The sequence below is a fragment of the Oncorhynchus masou genome, chromosome 12, assembly GCF_036934945.1.
Source record: "Oncorhynchus masou masou isolate Uvic2021 chromosome 12, UVic_Omas_1.1, whole genome shotgun sequence".
Lineage (NCBI taxonomy): Eukaryota > Metazoa > Chordata > Actinopteri > Salmoniformes > Salmonidae > Oncorhynchus > Oncorhynchus masou.
In genome coordinates, this window is record NC_088223.1 from 52,273,154 (window position 1) to 52,297,137 (window position 23,984).

General features: G+C 43.1%; 2 protein-coding genes and 1 pseudogene across 4 annotated transcripts in view; 2 read left to right on the forward strand and 1 right to left on the reverse strand.

Annotated features, from left to right (window-relative positions):
- Positions 1-8,563, reverse strand: part of LOC135550372 (voltage-gated potassium channel subunit beta-3-like) — a 28,877-nt gene extending 20,314 nt beyond the window's left edge. Inside the window, exon 1 of one of the 2 annotated variants that reach the window (XM_064981096.1) lies at positions 7,310-8,563. In XM_064981096.1, the coding sequence (XP_064837168.1) occupies positions 7,310-7,590 (281 nt within the window). In that variant the 5' untranslated portion in view covers positions 7,591-8,563. Of the gene's footprint in view, positions 1-1,206; positions 2,656-7,309 lie in introns of those variants that run through there. The other variant, XM_064981094.1, reaches the window with a different exon arrangement.
- On the forward strand, positions 1,754-15,328 carry LOC135550373 (proteasome subunit beta type-6-like). Of its 2 annotated transcripts, none has more exons than XM_064981098.1 (6): positions 1,754-2,001; positions 13,178-13,245; positions 13,625-13,756; positions 13,975-14,104; positions 14,199-14,343; positions 15,088-15,328. In XM_064981098.1, exons 1-6 carry the CDS (start codon positions 1,978-1,980, stop codon positions 15,213-15,215), a joined length of 627 nt encoding a protein of 208 aa, XP_064837170.1. In that variant the 5' UTR covers positions 1,754-1,977; the 3' UTR covers positions 15,216-15,328. The 2 variants fall into 2 exon arrangements, with proteins under 2 accessions (XP_064837170.1, XP_064837169.1); XM_064981097.1 differs by lacking the exon at positions 1,754-2,001 and adding an exon at positions 12,548-12,678.
- Positions 15,329-19,770: 4,442 nt separating this feature from the next.
- LOC135549355 (tumor necrosis factor ligand superfamily member 13-like) lies at positions 19,771-23,227 on the forward strand (annotated as a pseudogene).
- Positions 23,228-23,984: the final 757 nt, after the last annotated feature.

The following is a 23,984-nucleotide window of genomic DNA, read 5'->3' on the forward strand; positions in this document are numbered from 1 at the left end:
TTCAGACGAGTAATAAAGAAAACGTTAAAAAAAAGAAAAAAGTTCTCTCTGATAAGTAATCGTTGCACGTGGGGCTTAGTGGCACTGTTCCCTGGAGGCGATGGTGGTGGCAGCAGGGTGAATTTGGGGATGAGTTCTCCGGCAGAGGGAGTCTGGGAAGGACCAGGGATGTCTGCAGCTTTGAAAATAACACAGATGCACACTGTGGGCACTAGGCACTAGTCACAATGCCATGGCCTTATGGGCTTCGTGCTCATTTCAAAACCAACCCAATGACAGAAACCCACTAATCAGGTTGTTATTCCCTATCCAATTATATCAATATGCAGTATGCACAAATGACATAAAACACCACGTCCTGGCATCCCATTTCCTCTTCTGCCTCATTCCCTATTTAAATGGCCTCTTAAATGAAAACCTAATTGAGTGAAGAGAATGGTGTCACGATTGAGCTAAGGGGCATTTTCATTGCCTATCCAGAATAACACGGTGGGACTGTGGATCGGGAATGAGTCTTTCCTCTGACGTAGGCAGCTGTCAATCTGTTTAATGACTACTCACTTCTATCACGCTCCATCTTATTCTGGAACAGGCTTAAAAGGAATACAGATCTGTCTGTTGTAATTTCAATATCACAATATGTGACATTGAAACAGTCCCATTGTTGTTCTTATCTGGTGACGCTAATCCTATCAAATGCATAAACATGACTGAATGTCCACTAGGACGCTCACAGCTGGATGAATTCTATGCTTATATATGGTGAGGCTGTTGTGATTTCACACAGTAGCTTACACATATATGTACAAATAGACATGAGAAACACTAAGAACAAAAACTCCCAGCCACGTAAATGATGTAATCTTAACATATTTGTTCACCGTCCACTACAACTCAGGTGTTAATTGAAATGCAATAGCCGGCTGTCTGAGAGGCCCTTCGTGGTAAGTGAAAGTGGGGTAACCTGATTTGCCGTCATGTTCCAGAGAGAGGTCTGTGTCTGAGTCCTTCATCATAATGATCCATCATTTAAGTGGAGGTCAATGAGACTTCATCGCTCTTCAGACACAACATGAAAACTCTCATTCACTCATTGAATCAGATACCCTCCCAATCTGTCTGTGCCACCTCTGTTGACATGCCCTTTCACTCTCCACCCCAAATATTCAGCAACCCTCTCCGTACCCCTCCCTCCCCCATGCTCACCTGTATTTCATACTGCTGTGGCGCCCTATGGCTTCTTTCATGTGGGCATGGCCCTGGGGAACCGGGCGGGACCCCAACTGCTCCCTGGGCTTGGCTGAGCCATGGGTGTTGTAGTTGCCATTACCCCCTTGGTTGCTCCCTCCACCACCTCCCCCAGGGGGTGGTGCGGTGCGAAGGCCACATAGTCGGTCCTCACTGCGGCTCTTCAGGTTATGCTCAGTGCAGGCGAAAGAAACCTGCATAGTGACCACTGCCTAGTCTCTGGTTCACTAAATTGGCCCCTGGAGAGGCTCTTTGGGATGCTGCTTAGGGTCTGACCGCAAAATACTAATGTTTGCAAAATTGCTGCTACAAAGTCAAGCTGCTTGTACAGTGAGGATGTCCCTGTCCAGACAAATGCCCAAACAGGGAAGTTTAGTATTTTTGAGCCAGATCCACAGGCGCCGGCAAGAATCCAGGCCCTAACCTGGCACGCAGAGTCAGCGTCTGGTCTGTCTCCGTCTCTCCTCTCCTGTCTGGTGTTGCTCAGTCTCAAGAGGTTTCTAGTCAGAACATTCCTCCCATCATCAGGAGCTGGTATACAGTGTGGTCCTCCGCTAGTAGTCGGAGGCTGATCAAGCAGTTCCACGGGCTGGGGTAGGCTACCTCTCCAACCGCGCTCTCCACGGCACAGGAGCGCAACAGATTCCTCACTTAAAACAAACCGGCTGATTTGCCTAGTCTTGCAGAGACATCCGGAAAGATCATGGAGGCGAGGAAGATGCTTGCTATATGTTTTTGCTACAAATTAAAAAGGTAGGGTGGTAAAGCATTCTTCAACTTGCTTGTCTCCTCTTCAGCTACAAACTGAGGTTAGTCTATCGTTGTCGAGCCCAGCTAGAGACCCGGGGTGCGGCGCAACAACGACATGAGCTACAGGCATTTTTCTCACACCTCGGGTCGCATTGCATGTTTCGACGCAAATACAACGAATAAAAACCGGGGATGTGCTACATCCCACAGGCTCACAGAATTCAACACGCGCTAAAACACCATGGTCTTCGCATGCACACATCCAATGTCTTTCCTATATCTAACATAGTGCCCAGCCTCACGCAACGACATCGAACTGGTGCAGAAAAGGCAACATCAGCACCGCCAAATGGCGTGCTAATTTCATTCACTTTGAATATTGTCAATTTCATAACTGCTATAATCTCTGTCGGATATCCGTCAGGCTATTCATTTTCCTCATCAAAACAGGATCCCCGTGGCATTAGGTTACCATTTCACAGCATAATTGGTGGGCAGCATTGAGACGTATCTAATCAAATGCATAAAGCGATGCTACTATGTTATTGTGTCCAGCTGTCTCATTTGAGCTGTTGATGATGATGATGATGGCTAATTCTCTTCAGGATTATAATTCCAATCCCTGGTTCTCATTGCAGAGGCTCCCAAAGTGTTAATCACGACACGTAACATCGATTATTGGGAGAGGCGCCCCTCTCTCTCTCTATCTCTCTCTCTCTCTCTCTCTCTCTCTCTCTCTCTCTGTGTGTATAGTTTACGCATTAAACAGAATGGGTGCTTTCTAACACATGCATATAACATACATTATTCTGCATGAATCTATCGCACAATTCAGGGGGGGGGGGGGGGGCGCATGAAAAACATCTAAAATCCCTTTCACTGGTGCATACGCATACACATCGATAAACCTGAACTGCATGGCAGCCTTAAATTCGATACTCAAGAAACACGCACATGCAGGTCTGTTAAGCCACCCCGTTTATTATATAAACTCTACTTACACTCAAGCATATTGACTGAGGATCCCCCCTCCCCCCATTCGTCATGGTATCTCTGTCTGTCACCCTATCTCCTGCTTGTCCCTTCTCCATACTGAAACACAGGCATGCAGTCGAAGGATCTCTTAATTACTTTCACAGTTTATGAGGAAGTGGTACTGTATATTAATGTAGCCTAATACTTTTGGCAGATATGAGTGAATGTGGGGATGAGGATATACAGTGCAATAAGTGAATGGTGGTGACAGGTCTCATTCTGCCTAATTGGCTTTTGAAGGAATCATGACATAAGTCACCGGGTATATGGGCGAGATGGCTGGCTGGCGTGCTCTGGGAGATCAAAACAAATCAATGATTCTAAAAGCAATATCACATTTCAGGTAAGACTCAAATGCAGACGGTGTTGAAGTAACAATGTTTATTACAGCAACAGGGGCAGGCAAACGACAGGTCAAGACAGGCAGAGGTCGATAATCCAGAGTAGTGGGGCAAGGATACAGGATGGCAGGCAGGCAGGCAGGCTCAGGATCAGGTCAGGCAGGTGGGCTCAGAGTCAGGACAGGCAAGAGTCAAAACCAGGAGGACGAGAAAAAGAGAGACTGAGGAAAAGCAGGAGCTGAGACAAAATGCTGGTTGACTTGTCAAACAAAACAAATTGGCAGCAGAAAAACAGAGAGCGCAGGTATAAATACACAGGGGATAATGGGGAAGATGAGCGACACCTGGAGGGGGGTGGAGACAAGCATAAGGACAGGTATAACAGATCAGGGCGTGACAAGAAAACCTAAAGCATTGATCTCTCTTGCATTTACCTGTGAGATTTACTCACATATAGTCCATGAAATAAAATGCGCCATCACAATATCCCATAAGAAACAACATTTAATATACAGTTGTGTGAAATACATGCTTCTTCTTCACTGCTCAATTGTGTTTGCAGAATTGTGTATAATAACATAATTGTAAATCTGTTGTGCATGGGAGTGCATGACGGTGGCCTTCTGGCATTGCTTGCAAATGAGCAAGTGTCCCCAAACTACAGGGATGAACCCGTGTTCTATTGATAACACCAGACGACTGTCTAGGGGTGCCCACTGACCAGCGCCAACCATTCACACAGGGATAGCTCGGTTCAGCGAGCCAATCAATGAGCATTGCATATGTTACAGTGAGAGGAGATAATCTGTTCATTGCTCAGAGATGAGGTTGAAGTCCAAAGTAACCAGATGCATGAATGTAACCTGCTAATATACTAGAGAGCTATCTCAGCGCCAAGATACTGAATCGCACAGCCTTTCATAGCTGCACAATGACATTTTACATCATATTGTGGAATCTTTAAGCAGGAGAGGAGTTGAGATGATGATGTGTCACTATAGAATGAAACTTTTTCTTTTCTTCTTTTTTCTTTGTTTATTGCACCTTTATTTAACCAGGTAGGCTAGTTGAGAACAAGTTCTCATTTACAACTGCGACCTGGCCAAGATAAAGCATAGCAGTGTGAACAGACAACAACACAGAGTTACACATGGAGTAAACAATAAACAAGTCAATAACACAGAAGAGAAGAAAAAAGAAAGAGTCTATATACATTGTGTGCAAAAGGCACGAGGAGGTAGGCGAATAATTACAAATAATAACAATAACAATAACAAAATAAAGAAGAAATATGCATTGGAGAGTTCGTAAAGGTAAAGGAATAAGTAAATGTCTGCTTTTTTCCAATATCTTTTTTTGGTGTGCTGCAGAGTGTTTGATGTCGCCTATTGGTTTTTCAGGACCAGTGATTATGTGAGGGTTTACACTGGGAGAGCATAACTGTACTCGTTTCAACACCATGGCCAGATCCCTTTCGTATTAGGGATGTAACAAATGTTTGTTTTTTTTATATTTAAAAAAACGTTAAATCTTTTTTTTAAAATAAAAACATAAAAAACATAAAATGAAGTGAATTCACAATTCAGATATGGTTCTGCGACCGCTAGGGGGAAATGCAGTTCAATCTAAATCAGGACTGCCCTGGCAACCTACCGGTCGTCACAAGTTACCACAGCCATAAAGCCCGCATGGCCAAATTTCTACAATTTCTCTTCAAATTATTTTAAACCTAAACTTAACCACACTGCTAACCTCATGCCTAACCGTAAAATTAAATTAAGACCAACAAGATAATTTTCGTATTTATTAATTTTTATAGACAATTTTGACTTTGTGTTCGTGGTAACTAGTGAAAACCAGAGCGCACAGAAAAGTAGCCTAAATTGATACTGTTATTTCAAAACGTCTAAAACTACGAATAGAGAGAGAAAACAACAAAAAGCTGCTGTTTTTATGAGTGAGTTCTTGTCAGCACTGTCAACACTTTTTTTGAATGAGTAGCAAAGTGTATTCAGTTGTGTAAAGTACTTAAGTAAAACTACTTGAAAATTATACTTTAATAGTTTTTTGGGGGTATCTGTACTTTACTTGACTATTTATATTTTTTACATGTATGTACTTTTTACTCCCAACATTTTCCATGACACCCAGAAGTACTCGTTACATTTTGAATGCTTAGCAGGACATGAAAAGGGTCTAATTCACACACGTATCAAGAGAACATCCCTGGTCATCCCTACTGCCTCTGATCTGTCGGACTCACTAAATAAACACATGCTTCGTTTTTAAATTATGTGTGAGAGTTGGAGTGTGCCCCTGGCTATCCAATTTAAAAAACAAGAAAATTATGACATCTGGTTTGTTTAATATAAGGAATGTAAAATGGTTTAGAATTTTACTTCTAACACTTAAGTATATTTAAGTAATTAAATTTACTTTTGATACTTAAGAATATTTAAAATATATAATTTTAGACATTTACTAAAGTAGTTATTTACTGGGTGACTTTCACTATTATTTAATTCATTTTCTCTTAAGGTATTTGTACTTTTACTAAAGTATGACAATTGGGTATTTTCTCCAACCCAATCAGTGTTCCCAAACTTTTCCGGTGACTGTAGGCCTACTACTAAAACTGAAATTTGTGTATCGATAGCGCGCCGGACCTCGGCCTAGAATGTCGAGGGTTCGAGACCTGCTCTCTGCCTGTTTCATTACATGGGTGTCAGAAGTGATCGGACCTTGCATACACGACAGTGCGTGTGCTTGTCCGGTGAGCGCGCTCCTGTAAAACGTAGACTCGCAAGATAGCGCGAGGACGCGCTTTTTGAAAGGAGGGAGTAATGTAAGGGTTCGAGACCTGCTCCCTGCCTGTTTCATTACAATACATTTGAATGGCTGTTAAATCACGACTAACCAGTAAGGCTCACTTGCCCGCAGTTTTCAATGGACCCTGTCAAGTTGAGGGTATAATAGGCTAGAAATTGGTAGTTGTTGGCTAAAAAGAGGATGACAGAAAATGTGACAGGCGGCTCTCATCCTACTAACATGATTAGACTGTCATGCACAAACATACAATTTTACAGCCAGAAATATTCTGCATACTACCATATTTTACACCATCTGTGTGTAAAATCCTGTTGTGCAGGACACGCCGGCATTCTGTTGGTCTCTAGTGGGGAAAATGTGTAACTGCAAGGTGACCATTTTTCAAAAGCAGCTCATCTATCACCATCTTTTAGGTCATACAAATAATCTCCTAGTGATGATAAACACCTGGGTTCTGGAATAGAAAAACAACACACACACCAACAATAGGCCATTCAAAGTGACAACTCCATGCCCAAAATGTCATTTTAAAACAGCCAGTGGATTAAACACAGATGGCAGGAGTAATGAGGTCAGACTGTGCCCCTCTCTGTCTCTCTCCCAAAGCCTAATGTTTTGATTTGTCTCAACCTACACCCTATGCCCTCCTCTCTCTTATAAGAACACAATCCCATCCCATCTTTCTCAGAATTCATTTGATTATGTGTGTGTGAAATCAGAAAGCTTCCACTACACTAGGACATCAGATTTAAAACACATTTCTAAAGAAATCTATTCTCATAGTTAACGGAGTGATTGAATCTGAGAAAGTGCACTCCTAAATCAGGACAGGACATACAAGGTGTTAAAAGGATATGACTATGTTTTGTACCATTAAACATTTGACTATGTATCACTCAATGCAGTGGGAGTGGGGCTACACTCTTTCTTTCTTTCTTTCTTTCTTTCTTTCTTTCTTTCTTTCTTTCTTTCTTTCTTTCTTTCTTTCTTTCTTTCTTTCTTTCTTTCTTTCTTTCTTTCTTTCTTTCTTTCTTTCTTTCTTTAACTCTCTCTCTCTCTCTCTCTCTCTCTCTCTCTCTCTCCCTCCCTCCCTCCCTCTCACTCACCTGTATATCATGGCACTGCGTTCAGCCTCACAGTCAGTCAGGGAGATTGCACATTCTCTGAGGTACAGTTCCAGTCTGCGTTTCTCCACCAGCCTGTGGGCGGCCTCCAGGATCTGGGTGGCCATCTCTGACTCACTCCTCTGCTGGGCTCTCCTGGACCCTCTCTTGGCTGTTGTGCCCCCAGCGGATGACGAAGATTTGGGCTTCTTGCTGATGCCATACAGGTCCTCCACTGAAAACTTCCCACCCTTGCCACCGCCACCTCTGCCTCCAGCAAGCATGACTGATAAAAGTATTTTGACTGAGGTGAAATTGACTTAGCAAATCTGACTTTCTTACTTGTTGCCTTGCAAGTCCTCTTTCTTTTGCATTTATGTGACCAAAAAGTAGACTGGAGACTGAATCCTTGATGATACAGATGTGCTATTAATGCAAAGAATAACAACAAAACGTTTGTACGTAAACCAGTGTCACTGTTACAGATCTGATCCTTCACATGCAAGGTTTAGACAAGTAGGATATGATTGAAGACAGAATCAATCAAAAAAAAGGATTCACTGGTCCCGCTTATTCAAAACACCTGTGAAACGTCAACAAGTCTTGACTTCTCTTTTTTGATGTCTTTCGCTCCACGGGGAGTTGAGATGTAGCAGGGTGTTGCATTCCCTCCTCCAAGAGGCGTACGTAACAATCCAGAATCCAGCTAAATAAATCCTAAAGTGACAACAACATCCAAACACTGGGAAAACAGATCCAAGAGAGATGGACTGATGAGCATTGCTTATTTTGCTGAAGATGGACAGGAACAGACATCTGAATCTTTATCTCCCTCTCAGATGAGGGACAGAGAGGGATTTATGTTGAAGACCCACCAGTTTATAGTTGCCCAGATTAGCAGGAGACCCAGATGAAGCAAAATAAGAGAGGACCAGGAGACAGGGAGACCAAACCCCTCTACTTACACATCAATCAGCTGTAGTCCCATTTTGAGGTCAAATCTTTATCTCCCCAGCTCTGGAGATTACAGCCATGTCAATAGCAGCTCAGCCAAGGAGTCTAGAGATCTGTTCTCTGACCTTTTCCTGGGGCATTGACAACCTCAGACTCTTTCACTAGTGTAAAAAAACAGTCAATTGATTCCAAAATCATTTCAGATATTATCCACCTCGTGAATAGCAGATGTGTTATAACAACCGAGGTTCATGCTCTCCGGCTTCCATTGGCTTCTAGAGCGAAAGGGTGGCTTCCAGCCAGTAGCTGGCACAGGCGTCTGACCAGCGGTGAGTGTTATTGGCAGCTGCTGGACTAGTGTGCTGGCTGATCCCCAGCCCGCTCTGGTTTTTCACACGATCCCTTTAGGAGAGCTCTATGAGAGAACATCTCCTCTCCTCATTGGAGAAAAGCTTCTTATGGGCTACCACTCCATCTCTCACTGCTTAAGTAGGACAGTATAGGACAGGAACATCTGGGCGCATCTGCTATGTAATGAAGTGGGCTCCTCTGTCTGTCCATCTCCCAGAGACTATTTGGGATTGAGTGAGAGAAAAGAGGAAGAGGATAAAAGTAAGAGACAAATGTAAAGAAGTAGAAAGAGAAAAAGGCGTGCAACTCATGAATATTCAGAGCAACACAAAGTAGGACCGCTAGGTCTCGAAGAATGGGGCCTTAACCAAATTTGACTCATCTCAATCAGCCTGTCAAGGCTACAACCCCCCCGCCCACTGTCCTAAGAGACATTTGTGGATCCCTAGTCCGGAGCTCTCGCAGAACGCTCAAGTTTTACAGAACAAATTTCCACAGCTAACTGCTATTCTAAACTAAAGAAAACGTGTTTACTCCTAATGTGCATGCGGTTTGAAAAATCCATTCTCCACCTATATGGTGACACAGCAATTGATTGTCAAAGTTGAATCTTGAAGTAGTCATGGTCATAAGGAATCTGGAACTCTGATTGAATACAACGGGAGGTCTGACTGTTGACAGCTTTTGGATGCGTGAATGAATGAGCGGACATCGGTGTAGATAAACTCATGGATTCCCTGAAAGCTCATTGACTCTCCAAGAACCCATTCAGTCGTTGTAGTGAATTTATCAGTAGGTCTACTTTCATCAGTTTTTCTTGTGGAGGCGGCAGTAGGGACTATTTCTATGCTGTGTTACTCCTGGTCTATGCTGTGTTACTCCTGGTTTATGCTGTGTTACTCCTGGTCTATGCTGTGTTACTCCTGGTTTATGCTGTGTTACTCCTGGTCTATGCTGTGTTACTCCTGGTTTATGCTGTGTTACTCCTGGTCTATGCTGTGTTACTCCTGGTCTATGCTGTGTTACTCCTGGTCTATGCTGTGTTACTCCTGGTTTATGCTGTGTTACTCCTGGTTTATGCTGCAGTGTCTTCTAGGAGTGGCGATTATCTGAGATTAATCTTCTCTAAGCACTTCTCTAAAATCCCACTGGCAGCTGGCTAAGGCCAATCTCTCTCTTTGAAAGAGATTGAAAATGACAGACCCCAAGATTCTCCAATAGCTAGGCACCTTATAGTTTGGGAAACCATGGTTACCAAGAGTGCGGGAGAGTCAGGGTGTACGCATTACATGGGTGGCCTTTATTCTCCTCCAGTACCTCCAGGAGTGCAGTTCAGTACATTTCAGGTGATGTTTCATATGAGTTTGACCTAAAACATAATTTTATTCAGGGCCTGTCTTCCTGTCTTGACCTATGCCTCAAGGCATTTACACAGAGGAAGAGGTCAGTCGGTGTGGACAACTGACACATTTTCGTTTTGCAAACACAACTATTATTTTTCTGATAAAAGTAAAAGTAATGTATTCAAAAAAATATATTAAAAAATGAATGGTCAGAATAAATAGTCAGAACACTATTGGTCACTTTATCTTCTGCAGTCAGATTTTCTATTATAGTATTCCCCATCTACACACTATCCCTACTGAAGCTCACTCAACAAAACGTAGGAGCTGATCGTGGACTACAGGAGACAGCGGGGAAAGCAGCCCCCATCCACATCGACGGGGTCACAGTAGAGAGGGTGAAAAGCTTCAAGTTCCTCCGTGTGCACATCACTGACGACCTGAAATGGTCCCTTCACACAGACACAACCTCAGGATGATGAAGAAATTCAGCTTGGCCTCTAAGACCCTCACAAACTTCTACAGGTGCACCCTTGAGAGCATCCTGACGGGCTGCATCACCACCTGGTATGGCAATTGCACCGCCCACAACCGCAGGGCTCTACAGAGGGTGGTGTGGTCAGCCCAACGCATCATCAGGGGCACACTGCCTGCCCTCCAGGACATCAACAGACCTCTGTGTCACAGGAAGGCCAAGAAGATCATCAAGGACCTCAGCCATCCGAGCCAAGGCCTGTTCACCCCGCTACCATCTAGGAGGAGACAGTAGAGGTGCATCACAGCTGGGACAGAGAGACTGAGCTTCTATCTCCAGGCCATCAGACTGTAAAACAGTTACCACTAGCCGACCTCCGCCCAGTACCCTGCCCTGAACCTTAGTCACCGATACTAGCTGGCTACCACCCGGTACTCGACCCTGCACCTTATCGAGACTGCTTTTCCCTATCTACAGTCATTGAACACTGATCACTTTAAAAATGTTTACATACTGTTTTGCCCTCTTTTATATGCATATACTGTTTTCTATTATTGGCTCATCCTTTATAACTACTGCTGTACACACCTTTTCTATTAATATACTGTCTATACTCACCATTATATATATATATATATATATATATATATATATATATATAGTACCAGTCAAAAGTTTGGACACATCTACTCATTCAATGGTTATTCTTAATTTTTTACTATTTTCTACATTGTAGAACAATAGTGAAGACATCAAAACTATGAAATAACACATATGGAATGATGTTGTCGACAAAAAAGTGTTAAACAAATCAAAATATATTTTAGATTTTAGATTCTTCAAATAGCCACCTTTTGCCTTATTCTTTTCTCATCAGCCGTGTCTTTGTGAGACGGTGAATGGAGTAGGTGAACGGATGATCTCCGAATATGTGGTTACCACCATGAAGCATGGATGAGGAAATGTGATGGTGTGGGGGTGCTTTGCTGGTGACACTGTCAGTAATTAATTTAGAATTCAAGGCACACTTAACCAGCATTCTGCAGTGATATGCCATCCCATCTGGTTGCGCTTAGTGGGACTATCATTTGTTTTTCAAAAGGACAATGACCCAACACATCTCCAGGCTGTGTAAGGGCTATTTGACCAAGAAGGAGAGTAATGGAGTCCTGCCATAAGAGGACCTGGCCTCCACAATCAACCGACCTCAACCCAATTGAGATGGTTTGGGATGACCGCAGAGAGAAGGAAAGGCAGCCAACAAGTGCTCAGAATATGTGGGAACTCCTTCAAGACTGTTGGAAAATCATTCCAGGTGAAGCTGGTTGAGAGAATGCCAAGAGTGTGCAAAGCTGTCATCAAGGCAAAGGGTGGCTACTTTGAAGAATTTCAAATCTAAAATATATTTCGATTTGTTTAACACTTTTTTGTCTACAACATTATTCCATGTGTGTTATTTCATAGTTTTGATGTCTTCACTACTTTTCTGCAATGTATAAATAGTAAAAATAAAGAAAGGGTGTGTCCAAACTTTTGATTGGTACTGTATATACAGCGAAATGCTTGTGTTTCTAGTGCCAACAGTGCAGTAATACCTAGCAATACAAAACAATACGCAGATAATTGGAAAGGTAAAAAGAAAGAAATATCAGAATGAGCAATGTCTGAGTCTGGAATATATATATGCGATAACATCTGCAAATCTGTGGACGTGGACAATAACATTTGATTTGATTTGTTGCAAAGCTTTTCCCTGGTCCCACATTAATCCCACTACATGTTTTTAACCACCAACCCAATCAATAGCAAAGGTACTGGAGCAAAATTCAACCTCCCCCTAAGGAATAACTTAAAGCAGATCCAATACCAAAGAGTGCTTCAATGTTTGAAATATTCTTACTGAGAATATTGTTTTGACAATTCCCTTCTTATCATGTTATTAAAGACTTAAATAATACTTCTAGTAAGTCTGGCATTTGACCTTGTCATAGATAGTCCAATCATTATCTATCAGTGTCTATCACCTAGAACCCCCACCCCTGGAGTTTACGTAACGTTACTCATGCAATTCAGAAGGTGGCGATATTTAGCACAACAGAATATGTTAAACTAAACCTGTCCACCAGCAAAGAAGAGCATTTATTTAGCTGTTCAAGATGGCTGCGTACATGTCAGCGGGCCGTTCAGAAAATGCTTTTAGTACACATGATTTTGTACCAGAATGGGCACAAGAAGAAGTTAGCACTGGGGTGAGGAAATTGAATATAGCACCGTTCATCTTACTTATGTTTAAGTGAGTTGCCCAAGCTGAACACCAGGCCGTTTACGTGGCTAGCTAGCTAGCTTAGATAACAATGAGACCGCAGAAGCGCTCGTCTATGTAAAGTTAGTTAGCTAGTCACAGCATTTTACAGATCTTGCCTGGAAACCCGACGTTGAATTGCATTGTCGGGAAGAAATTAGCGTTTGAATCCGGGAAGTTTGAGCTCACGACCTCAACAAGCCAGAAGGTTGAATACAATGGCATGTTAACGTACTTTGCCGGTTGTCGGTGTGGTAGGAATGTGAGACAATGCATCCACAGGAAAGAGGAATTACATGTCAATTCAACGTCTGGTTTCCAGGCAATGCTAGATCATGAAGTTGCTAGCCAGTTAGACATTGTTCTCTTCTACATAGCTAATGTCACTGAGATTATTTCCCCCTAAATAAAGCGATAGAGTGCTGATTCTTCGTGTCTATTTGCAGACAACCATAATGGCAGTGGAGTTTGATGGAGGGGTTGTGGTTGGTGCTGACTCCCGAACAACAACAGGGTGAGTTACTTTATATCAAGCAGCTAAATGTTGGTCTCTTGCTGGCTTCCTGATCTAGGTAATATCAATACTAGCTAACTGATTAATAAGTTGGCCTCTTTTCCACAAAAAAAATCGTAATGTGCCTTTACAGGGGGCGGCAGGGTAGCCTAGTGGTTAGAGCGTTGGACTAGTAACTGAAAGGTTGCAAGTTCGAATCCCCGAGCTGACAAGGTACAAATCTGTTGTTCTGCCCCTGAACAGGCAGTTAACCCACTGTTCCTAGGCTGTCATTGAAAATAAGAATTTGTTCTTAACTGACTTGCCTAGTAAAATAAAGGTAAAAAAAAAAAAATACAGCCTAAAAGTCACAATCCTTCTCTTTTGCATCTGTTTGTAGCGCTTACATTGCCAATCGAGTTACTGACAAGTTGACTCCCATTCACGACCACATCTTCTGCTGCCGCTCTGGGTCTGCAGCTGACACACAGGCTGTTGCTGATGCAGTCACCTACCAGCTGGGCTTTCACAGGTAACACCGTAGGGCCTAGGTTGTATGACTTAAAAAAAAATGTTTTCATTTTTTAAAATAATTGGTTACTTCAACATTGACAAATACCTCTACACTAAAATAACTCCTCAGCACACAGCAATAGTGTGTCTCTCGATACCACTCAAAAATATTGTCTCAAGCGTGTCTGATTCTACATTTATTCACCATTAAATATAACTTCTCTGGACCTGCTGCAGTATTGAGCTGGATGAGCCTCCACTTGTGCAAACGGCAGCCAACCTCTTCCAGCAGATGTGCTACAGATACAGAGAGGAGCTGATGGCTGGCATCATTGTGGCTGGCTGGGACAAAAGAAGGGGTGGACAGGTGAGTTCCCAGCATCTGTATTTGGATCATATACCCTAACCACTTTCCCCTACTGTTTCAAAGAATTGTTGTGTGACCCTTCCCTCTTCCCCAGGTGTACACAGTCCCAATGGGAGGGATGCTAGTGAGGCAACCAGTGTCAGTAGGGGGTTCTGGTAGCTCCTACATCTATGGCTTCATGGATTCTAACTACAAGCCTGGAATGACCAAGGAAGAGTGCCTTCACTTCTGTACCCAGGGTGAGTAAGGCCAGTGTTTGACAGTCCCGTGTAGTTCAGTTGGTAGAGCATGCAGCGCCAGGGTTGTGGGTTCGATTCCCGCGAGGAACCAGTACAACAAAAATATTAAAGTATGCACTCACTACTGCAAGTCGCTCTGGATAAGTGGCGCTGCTAAATGACTCACTACTGCAAGTCGCTCTGGATAAGTGGTGCTGCTAAATGACTCACTACTGCAAGTCTCTGGATAAGTGGCGCTGCTAAATGACTCACTACTGCAAGTCGCTCTGGATAAGTGGCGCTGCTAAATGACTCACTACTGTAAGTCTGGATAAGAGGAGCTGCTAAATGACTCACTACTGTAAGTCTCTGGATAAGAGGAGCTGCTAAAAATGATCAATAGTGGGGGCTAATTCTGGTCCTGGAGAGCCGCAGTGTGTGCAGGCTTTTGTTCAAGCCCTGCAGTAACAAAGCTGATTGAAATATGCCTACTAGTGGTGTTTTAAATCGAACACCCTGATTTACACGACGAGTTGATTCATTTGAGTCAGTTGTGCTTGAACAAATGCCTGCACACACAGCAGCCCCTGTAACCCACCTCTTCTCTTCACAATGTCATTTGGTTGTTTCAAATCCCTTCAGCTACTGCTTTTCTAATCTCTTTTCACTCATGAATCATGACCACTGAATTGGAAAAACACTTCATAGTTGAACATGTGGTGTGTTGGGACACAGGCTGTGTTGTTAACATCCCTCTCCGTACAGCCCTGGCGCTTGCCATGGAGCGGGATGGTTCTAGTGGAGGAGTGGCCCGTCTGGCAGCCATCACAGAGGAGGGCCTGGAGAGACGGGTTGTTTTGGGACACCAGCTGCCCAAATTCTCCAACACCTAGACAAGGAGCAGAGGGAAGTTGCTGTGCAGACCCCCCCATAAGCTTTAAACCTAGTCCGGTGTCGTTTTTATAAAGTAAAATCTGGTTGTAATAAAAAAATACTGAAACATGAATACATTTGTGTTCTCATGTCTGTTCCCTGTCGGATATTATTTCCTGGAAATTAAGTGGAACTTCACACGATATTCTATGAAGGATAACAGGAAAAATATTTCTTATATGGGATAAAACTCTTGACTGTACAGATTAACACAGTACAGTTGGGCAGAGAACTCTCTTGGTGATAGTGGATCAGTAGACTGAGAATTGACCTTGGAGCATGTTTGAGAAAGAGTGAGTCAGTAAATGAGTAAGGACTGTAATATACTGGAGGCAAGTGTGTGTGTACATGTTAGAGTAAAAAAAAAGAGAGACTTGAGAGAAAGCGCCCCAGCAGACTACAAGGGCATTCATCTGGAATGGAACTAGTTTATTCAGTCCAAATATGGCATGTTTTGCCATTTAACCTAAAATTTGTCAGAAGAACATTGCAGATCAGACAAACATAAAAGGAAAGGTAGCTGTGTCTGAAAGGTTACATTGTGTTCACATTAGGCATACACTTGCACACAAAAAAATAGCACATTTCCATGTGTGACCATTGAAGACATCTTTCATAGTCCATAGCTAGGTTTTCATCCAATTGGTGACAGATTTTCATGCGAATATTAAAAAACACATGTAAAGAAAATATGCTAATTTGCCCGTCAGTGGTGTTTCCTTAACGTACTTTTGCGGATAAAAGTCAGTGCGTGACGTAGCCTATGTAGTGCAAAATGTATTTTTCTGCTTCAATTTTCATGTACTGAATAAAAATCGCATTTTCAACTCTACGGATAGTTTTGCCACAAATTGATGCATTAAATAGCAAATGTGCTTATTCTTGTCTTGGCTCTTGCGCTCTAACCAATAGCTCACAGATAGTGAGGTAGGCGAGTCTACATAATTATATTGTCAAGCATCGATCATGTCACCAGAATAAGATTATCTTTATTTATTGGAAAGGAGCGTCAATATCCTTTCACTTTCACCACCACGTGAATCATCATTTATAGTGGGAGAAACACACATATCATAGCGTGACTCCCAAGTTTACTTCGATATGATGGTTATTATATCAATATTTGAGAATAAAGGCTTTTCCACCACCATTTATAGCATAAATGTTACCGACACAAAAATATCCCACCACGTCGAACAAACTAATCATCGGCATTTTATTAAATTGTACCGAAACTACCTGTTTCCATCACGGCTATTTTTATATATACGGTATGACTTTACAAGCATACAAACTGTGGATGGAAACGTGGTTATTGATTTAAAAAACACATATTGATCAGATATAATTACAACATAGGTGTAAGGAAATCAAATGAAACAAATTAAATGAATGAAGCAAACAACGTTTAGCAGGCACTAGTTTGCATCAAGTCTGCCTTGAGCTTTTGGCCATAGGTTCTCATTGACAAATGTCCTCTTTGTTCATGCGCCTGGGGAAAAATCTTTTGGCATTTTGAATCCAAGCCTGACATACAGTGGGGCAAAAAAGTATTTAGTCAGCCACCAATTGTGCAAGTTCTCCCACTTAAAAATATGAGAGAGGCCTGTAATTTTCATCATAGGTACACTTCAACTATGACAGACAAAATTAGATTTTTTTTCTCCAGAAAATCACATTGTAGGATTTTTAATTAAGTTATTTGCAAATTATGGTGGAAAATTAAGTATTTGGTCAATAATGAAAATCTCAATACTTTGTTATATACCCTTTGTTGGCAATGACAGAAGTCAAACGTTTTCTGTAAGTCTTCACAAGGTTTTCACACACTGTTTCTGGTATTTTTGCCCATTCCTCCATGCAGATCTCCCCTAGAGCAGTGATGTTTTGGGGCTGTTGCTGGGCAACACAGACTTTCAACTCCCTCCAAAGACTTTCTATGGGGTTGAGATCTGGAGACTGGCTTGGCCACTCCAGGACCTTGAAATGCTTCTTACGAAGCCACTCCTTCGTTGCCCGGGTGGTGTGTTTGGGATTATTTTCATGCTGAAAGACCCAGCCATGTTTCATCTTCAATCCCCTTGCTGATGGAAGGAGGTTTTCACTCAAAATCTCATGATACATGGCCCCATTCATTCTTTCCTTTACACGGATCAGTCATCCTGGTCCCTTTGCGGAAAAACAGCCCCAAAGCATGATGTTTCCACCCCATGCTTCACAGTAGGTATGGTGTTCTTTGGATGCAACTCAGAATTCTTGTTCCTCCAAACACGACGAGTTGAGTTTTTACCAAAAAGTTCTATTTTGGTTTCATCTGACCATATGACATTCTCCCAATCTTCTTCTGGATCATCCAAATGCTCTCTAGCAAACTTCAGACGGGCCTGGACATGTACTGGCTTAAGCAGGGGGACATGTCTGGCACTGCAGGATTTGAGTCCCTGGCGGCTTAGTGTGTTACTGATGGTAGGCTTTGTTAATTTGGTCCCAGCTCTCTGCAGGTCATTCACTAGGTCCCCCCGTGTGGTTCTGGGATTTTTGCTCACCGTTCTTGTGATCATTTTGACCCCACGGGGTGTGATCTTACATGAAGCACCAGATCGAGGGAGATTATCAGTGGTCTTGTATGTCTTCCATTTCCTAATAATTGTTCCCACAGTTGATTTCTTCGAACCAAGCTGCTTACCTATTGCAGATTCAGTCTTCCCAGCCTGGTGCAGGTCTACAATTTTGTTTCTGGTGTCCTTTGACAGCTCTTTGGTCTTGGCCATAGTGGAGTTTGGAGTGTGACTGTTTGAGGTTGTGGACAGGTGTCTTTTATACTGATAACAAGTTCAAACAGGTGCCATTAATACAGGTAACGAGTGGAGGACAGAGGAGCCTCTTAAAGAAGAAGTTACAAGTCTGTGAGAGCCAGAAATCTTGCTTGTTTGTAGGTGACCAAATACTTATTTTCCACCATAATTTGCAAATAAATTCATTAAAAATTCTACAATGTGATTTTCTGGATTTTTTCCCCTCATTTTGTCTGTCATAGTTGAAGTGTACCTATGATAAATTACAGACCTCTCTCATATTTTTAAGTGGGAGAACTTGCACAATTGGTGGCTGACTAAATACTTTTTTGCCCCACTGTAAGTCTGGACTGATGTCATGTCATTGCATACCTTATCCATGGCCTGGAGGAGGATGGCATGTTTCTAGGCATGGCAATCATACACTTTCTACCTGTATTGTAATCTTGTATTTTATTTTACAGTATTGTATTGTACTTATTTGTGTAGTGGTCTTGTGTGGCTCAGTTAGTAAGAGCATGGCCCAAGCAACACCAGAGTTGTGGGTTCGATTCCCACTGGGGTCACATAGGAAAATGCATGAACTCTCTGTTGGCACTTTGGATAAAAGCGCCTGCTAATTAAATGGCATATACAGGGGTATTGGGACAGTGACACATTTTGTTGTTGTTTTGGCTCTTTACTCCAGCACTTTGGATTTGAAATGATACAATGACTAAGAGTGCAGACTGTCAGCTTTAATTTGAGGGAATTTTCATCCATATCAGATGAACCGTTTAAATATTACAGCACTTTTTGTAAATAAGAATAGAATATGTTTCTAAACACTTCTACCATGATTACGGACAGTCTTGAATGAATCGTGAATAATGATGAGTGAGAAAGTTACAGACGCACAAATATCCTACCCCCAAGACAAGCTAACCTCTCACCATTACAATAACAGGGGAGGTTAGCATTTTGGGGGGGTATGATGTTTGTGCGGTCTGTAACTTTCATCTTTGAAGAGGGCACTTTGATTCCTCTCCTTTGCCAAGTGAGTTGCTTAAGTTGCAAGAACTCAGGATGTATAATTTCAAAAGATAAGCCATTATTTCAGATAATAAGAAGCTTACATTGTGTTGTTGCTCGACAATGTTCAAGTGTTTTCCACACCCTCCGGAGGTCCAAGGTTGTTCCACTTCAGAGTTCCGAGATTGAGACTGAGCCCAGACCTCCTCCCCCACAGTTTAGCTCCCTGTCACAGAGCAGAGAAGATTTCTGCCACAGAATTCTATGTCAGCCAAGATGACTCACCACCAACAACCTCACTCTATTATAAACACATACAGTATGCAATCAATGTTTGTAAATGCTCCAGTCAAATGCACTCTTACTGACAGAGGTCTGTATCTGTTGTTTCATTAATGAAGAAGTGTCTCCTGAGCCCGCCACATCCGACAGCCCTTTTCAGATGCCTGAGGTACTAAAACAAACCTGAAGGCCTAGTGAGTAAACCACAGACGATAAGCCTATGACTTAGTAGCCGAGACATGCGTTTCACTGGGGCTGCCTTATGTTTAATTGGTACAACCTCCTATGATTGAGGTAAAGCGTTTGTTTGTTGTTCATTGCGTGCACAGAAGGTTGGCGTGGTCATGGCAGAAGCACCTCCAGCAGGATAGGGAGGTAACATAAGGAGGAAGGCTGGGTCTTGGGAAACTACCCTCCAGCTGAACTGATGGGCCGGAAGAAGAAGGGGAGGACAGGGGAGCAGCAAAAGGGCAGCCAGGTGGTGCAAGCCAGAGTGGCAGCAGCGATGCAGCACATTGGAGACCTCTGCAGGAGACAGAGCTCTATTGATCAGCAAGTGTGAATATCCCTTATTCTACTGTGATGTCTTTGCAGAGTCTCTTTGGAGGACTTGAACAAGCATCCCAACTTGCTCCTGGCGGGAGTACGATGATGTCATTTTGTCCTGGCAACTGCTGATCGACAAGCCAAGGGGGGATGGCATGGCCCTTGTCTGTCCCATAATGAATTCTGGGGCAATGGGCACACTGCAGAGTAGTAATTGTATTTTTAATATATTTATCCAAAGCAGTTCACATTGTATAAAGGGGAAATAGTTTGTATTGATCAGATTAAGAGTTTGAGGGAAATGTTTTGTGTTGTTACATTACATTTGTTCAGATTTTACAGCTTAAAAACAAATTACAACACTTGGACAGTTAATTTTATACCGGGTAGCCAGGCAATGAGGAAATAAATACAGAAAACTTAACATTTTCATTTACATTCCTTGTGTGACTAGTATGGTCTTGAACTGGGGAGCTTTATATGAGGAAATATATTAGAGAAAACAAACACGAAATGATTTGCCTTGGCTGCTCACTTCACTGCTGTTTTGACAGCGAGACCATTCCTCTTGTTTGAGAAGGCTTTCAGTTCTCGAAAGGCTGGCGAGGCAGTTTTTGAGGTAGTGAAGTGGGAGACTAGCGGCCTCAGCCTTCGACTGAGTCCATCTCTTAAAGGACTTTGACCTTGTTCTGTCAAACCCAGACAACCTGACTAGACATTTATTTCTTTATTTATGTTCGGCTTTCAAGGGGAATATGCTGTGCGGTAAGCCATTTCCCTCGAAAGCCAAGCATATAAATCCATTTATTATAATGTATAGAGCTGCAAACCCACTGAACTGTGTTCAGTTATTAAAATCAGTTGTTTTTATCAGCAACTTGCCTGTCTTGGTCACTGTCTTTCTCAAAACAAATTGTATTATGCACATTTCATTTAAAAATGGGCATGAAACTTTGCTTTAGACTTCAATGTAGCATTGTCCGAAGGGCATTTTATAGGCCCACTGTAGTCTATCACTTTTTTTTCACACGTCCTCCAAGTCTTGATATAAGTTATTTTGTAATTATAGAATCCATGAGTCATTGTTTCCCAAATGACGGGATCAATAATTCCTCGAGCCCATTCTGTCATGATGACATTCAGAAAATGAAGGTAGCCTAACATATAACAGGACCATTACAGCCCTTACAAAGCCTTCATTGACAAGGGACGCCAACCCCTCATCCCTGCAGCAGTTGCGATCGCCCGTGTGATGTAAAGACAAACAGTTGTACAGTAAATGTTCATGGCACATATCTCCTGTACACGGTGTCGGGGTTCTTGGCTGCATGATGGTCCTGCAGTCCAACCGCATCAGGGAGATGCAGATCGAACTGCGGGAGCTGCGTCAGTGGACCAGTTTGGTGTGCGGGGGCCTAGAGAAATGATCTGCGGATGATATCTCACGCTGCGGGGTAGGTGAGTGCACACATTTAGGCCTCCTCCATAGGTTATCGGCTATGGGAAAAAGAAAACACAACTGTAAAACTCTGCTTGATTTGTAAAGTGGGTTTTTGAGAAGTCAATAAATACTCTTAGGCTATACTCACTAGGCTATTTCTGATTTTGAACTAAGAAATCATTCAACATGCTTATTATTAGCCTAATGCTTAAAAAAACAAGGCCCATTATCCACCACTCTTTTCAATGGAGTTGATGTCTGGGGAAAAAAGGATGACAATTAGGCTAGTTGATTGTTCACCACATATCTGAACCATCGGATTCCTCTGAGGTTCACATCTGACATCACATCTGGCATTTGGTACAGATATCTGACTCTCACAGACCTACCAAATGGGATGGAATTAGAGGAAGGAGGGAGCGGTGCACTGGTCAGACTCTTGTAACACACACACACACACACACACACACACACACACACACACACACACACACACACACACACACACACACACACACACACACACACACACACACACACACACACACACACACTCAGTATGTTGGCACTGACTACAATACTTTCCGACATTCTATTGTCTCTAACACACACGTACACTTCATGTTTGTGTTTGTTATCTCAGATGAAGATGATTACACTCTGGTGAAATGGGCTTTAGGACAGAGTCTAGGGGAGGGGCTGCAGGTCTCTGGTGAATTGGGCTTTAGGACAGAGTCTAGGGGAGGGGCTGCAGGTCTCTGGTGAATTGGGCTTTAGGACAGAGTCTAGGGGAGGGGCTGCAGGTCTCTGGTGAATTGGGCTTTAGGACAGAGTCTAGGGGAGGGGCTGCAGGTCTCTGGTGAATTGGGCTTTAGGGCAGAGTCTAGGGGAGGGGCTGCAGGTCTCTGGTGAATTGGGCTTTAGGACAGAGTCTGGGGGAGGGGCTGCAGGTCTCTGGTGAAATGGGCTTTAGGACAGAGTCTAGGGGAGGGGCTGTAGATCTCTGGTGAATTGGGCTTTAGGACCGAATCTAGGGGAGGGGCTGCATGTCTCCGGTGGAATGGGCTTTAGGACAGAGTCTGGGGGAGGGGCTGCAGGTCTCTGGTGAATTGGGCTTTAGGACCGAATCTAGGGGAGGGGCTGCATGTCTCTGGTGGAATGGGCTTTAGGACAGAGTCTAGGGGAGGGGCTGCAGGTCTCTGGTGAATTGGGCTTTAGGACAGAGTCTAGGAGAGGGGCTGCAGATCTCTGGTGAAATGGGCTTTAGGACAGAGTCTAGGAGAGGGGCTGCAGATCTCTGGTGAAATGGGATTTAGGACAGAGTCTAGGGGAGGGGCTGCAGGTCTCTGGTGGAATAGGCTTTAGGACCGATTCTAGGTGAGGGTCGGCAGGTCTTTTGAGAAATGGTCACCGTGGTAACTGAAGGGACTTAGTTCATCTACAGTCAGGTAGCCTATTGAAACATAGACATATTGTCATCTCCTGAGAGAATATCAAGATCCCCTCTATACCATCACTTTGTTTGTGTTCAGGTGCTGTATAGACACCGCATGAACTATGGGTCATGTGATCAAGAAGCGTCTACATGATATCGAGACCAGCTTGATGACGTGCCTACAGAGCATGCCCAGCAACATCACTGTGGCCCAAAACACCTGCTACACAGCCGGTGAGTCTCCCCCACCCCAACCAGTGTGTGTTGCAAACGACATTCAAATGAAGGACTTATAATATGGAACACAATTACTGCACTACTATAACCAGTGCCGATGTTCCTGGTGTTTCTCCCACAGGTGTCCATTACCTGGAGCCAGAATCCACTCTGGAACTCTGCATTCCCAGGAAATCTGCTGGACTCGTCCTCAAGCCTCACACCACTTTCCTTGGCACTGAGTGATGATCTAACACAAAACCATTTCCCTCCAGAACCCTACAATCCATACCCTCAGTATCTATTACCCAGCATGCTGGTTTGTGTTACCTCGTATTTTATGAACTCGTATCAATGTAAAATGTCTGCAAGTATTAAGCAGACAGTATTTTCCTCTCAGCGTTCATGTGGTAGTATCCCAGGTACAGAAATGTTACCAAATATCACAAAATTGACCAGAAGCCTACTTCAATACTGAAAGGTGCACTGATGTGATGTTTGAATTCCATGATTGAAAATATATAGATATTAAATAATCAAACTAAATGTTATACAGTACTACAGTGTACATAATCGTTGTACATTTCCCTCTGTTAAATTCGACTTTCTCAGTTTGTAACCCTTGGAAGACTGGTATATGAGCCAACAGGGACCTCTTGTGGTTAATTCATTAGTGACTCTGGTACATTGTGGTCAATGGTTCTGGAACATTTGAGGTGCCGGTACTCAGCTCCGGTGAGCTCCTGCCCAAGTCAAGCACAGATGATTTCGTCATGTAAATGATTCATGACGTCACTCGCGCGAAACTATAAAAACTGCGCCAGCCACGCAATCACAAGCCTGGAGTTAACCACTCCCTCCTCCTTCCCCCTATCTGCATTGCCTCCTCCTCTCATGCCATGAGATGACATGCATGGATAGAAAAGAGCAGAAGCTCTGAGATATCCAATCAGGCTCCAGTCCGTCCGTCCGTCCTTCCTTCCTTCCTTCCTTCCTTCCTTCC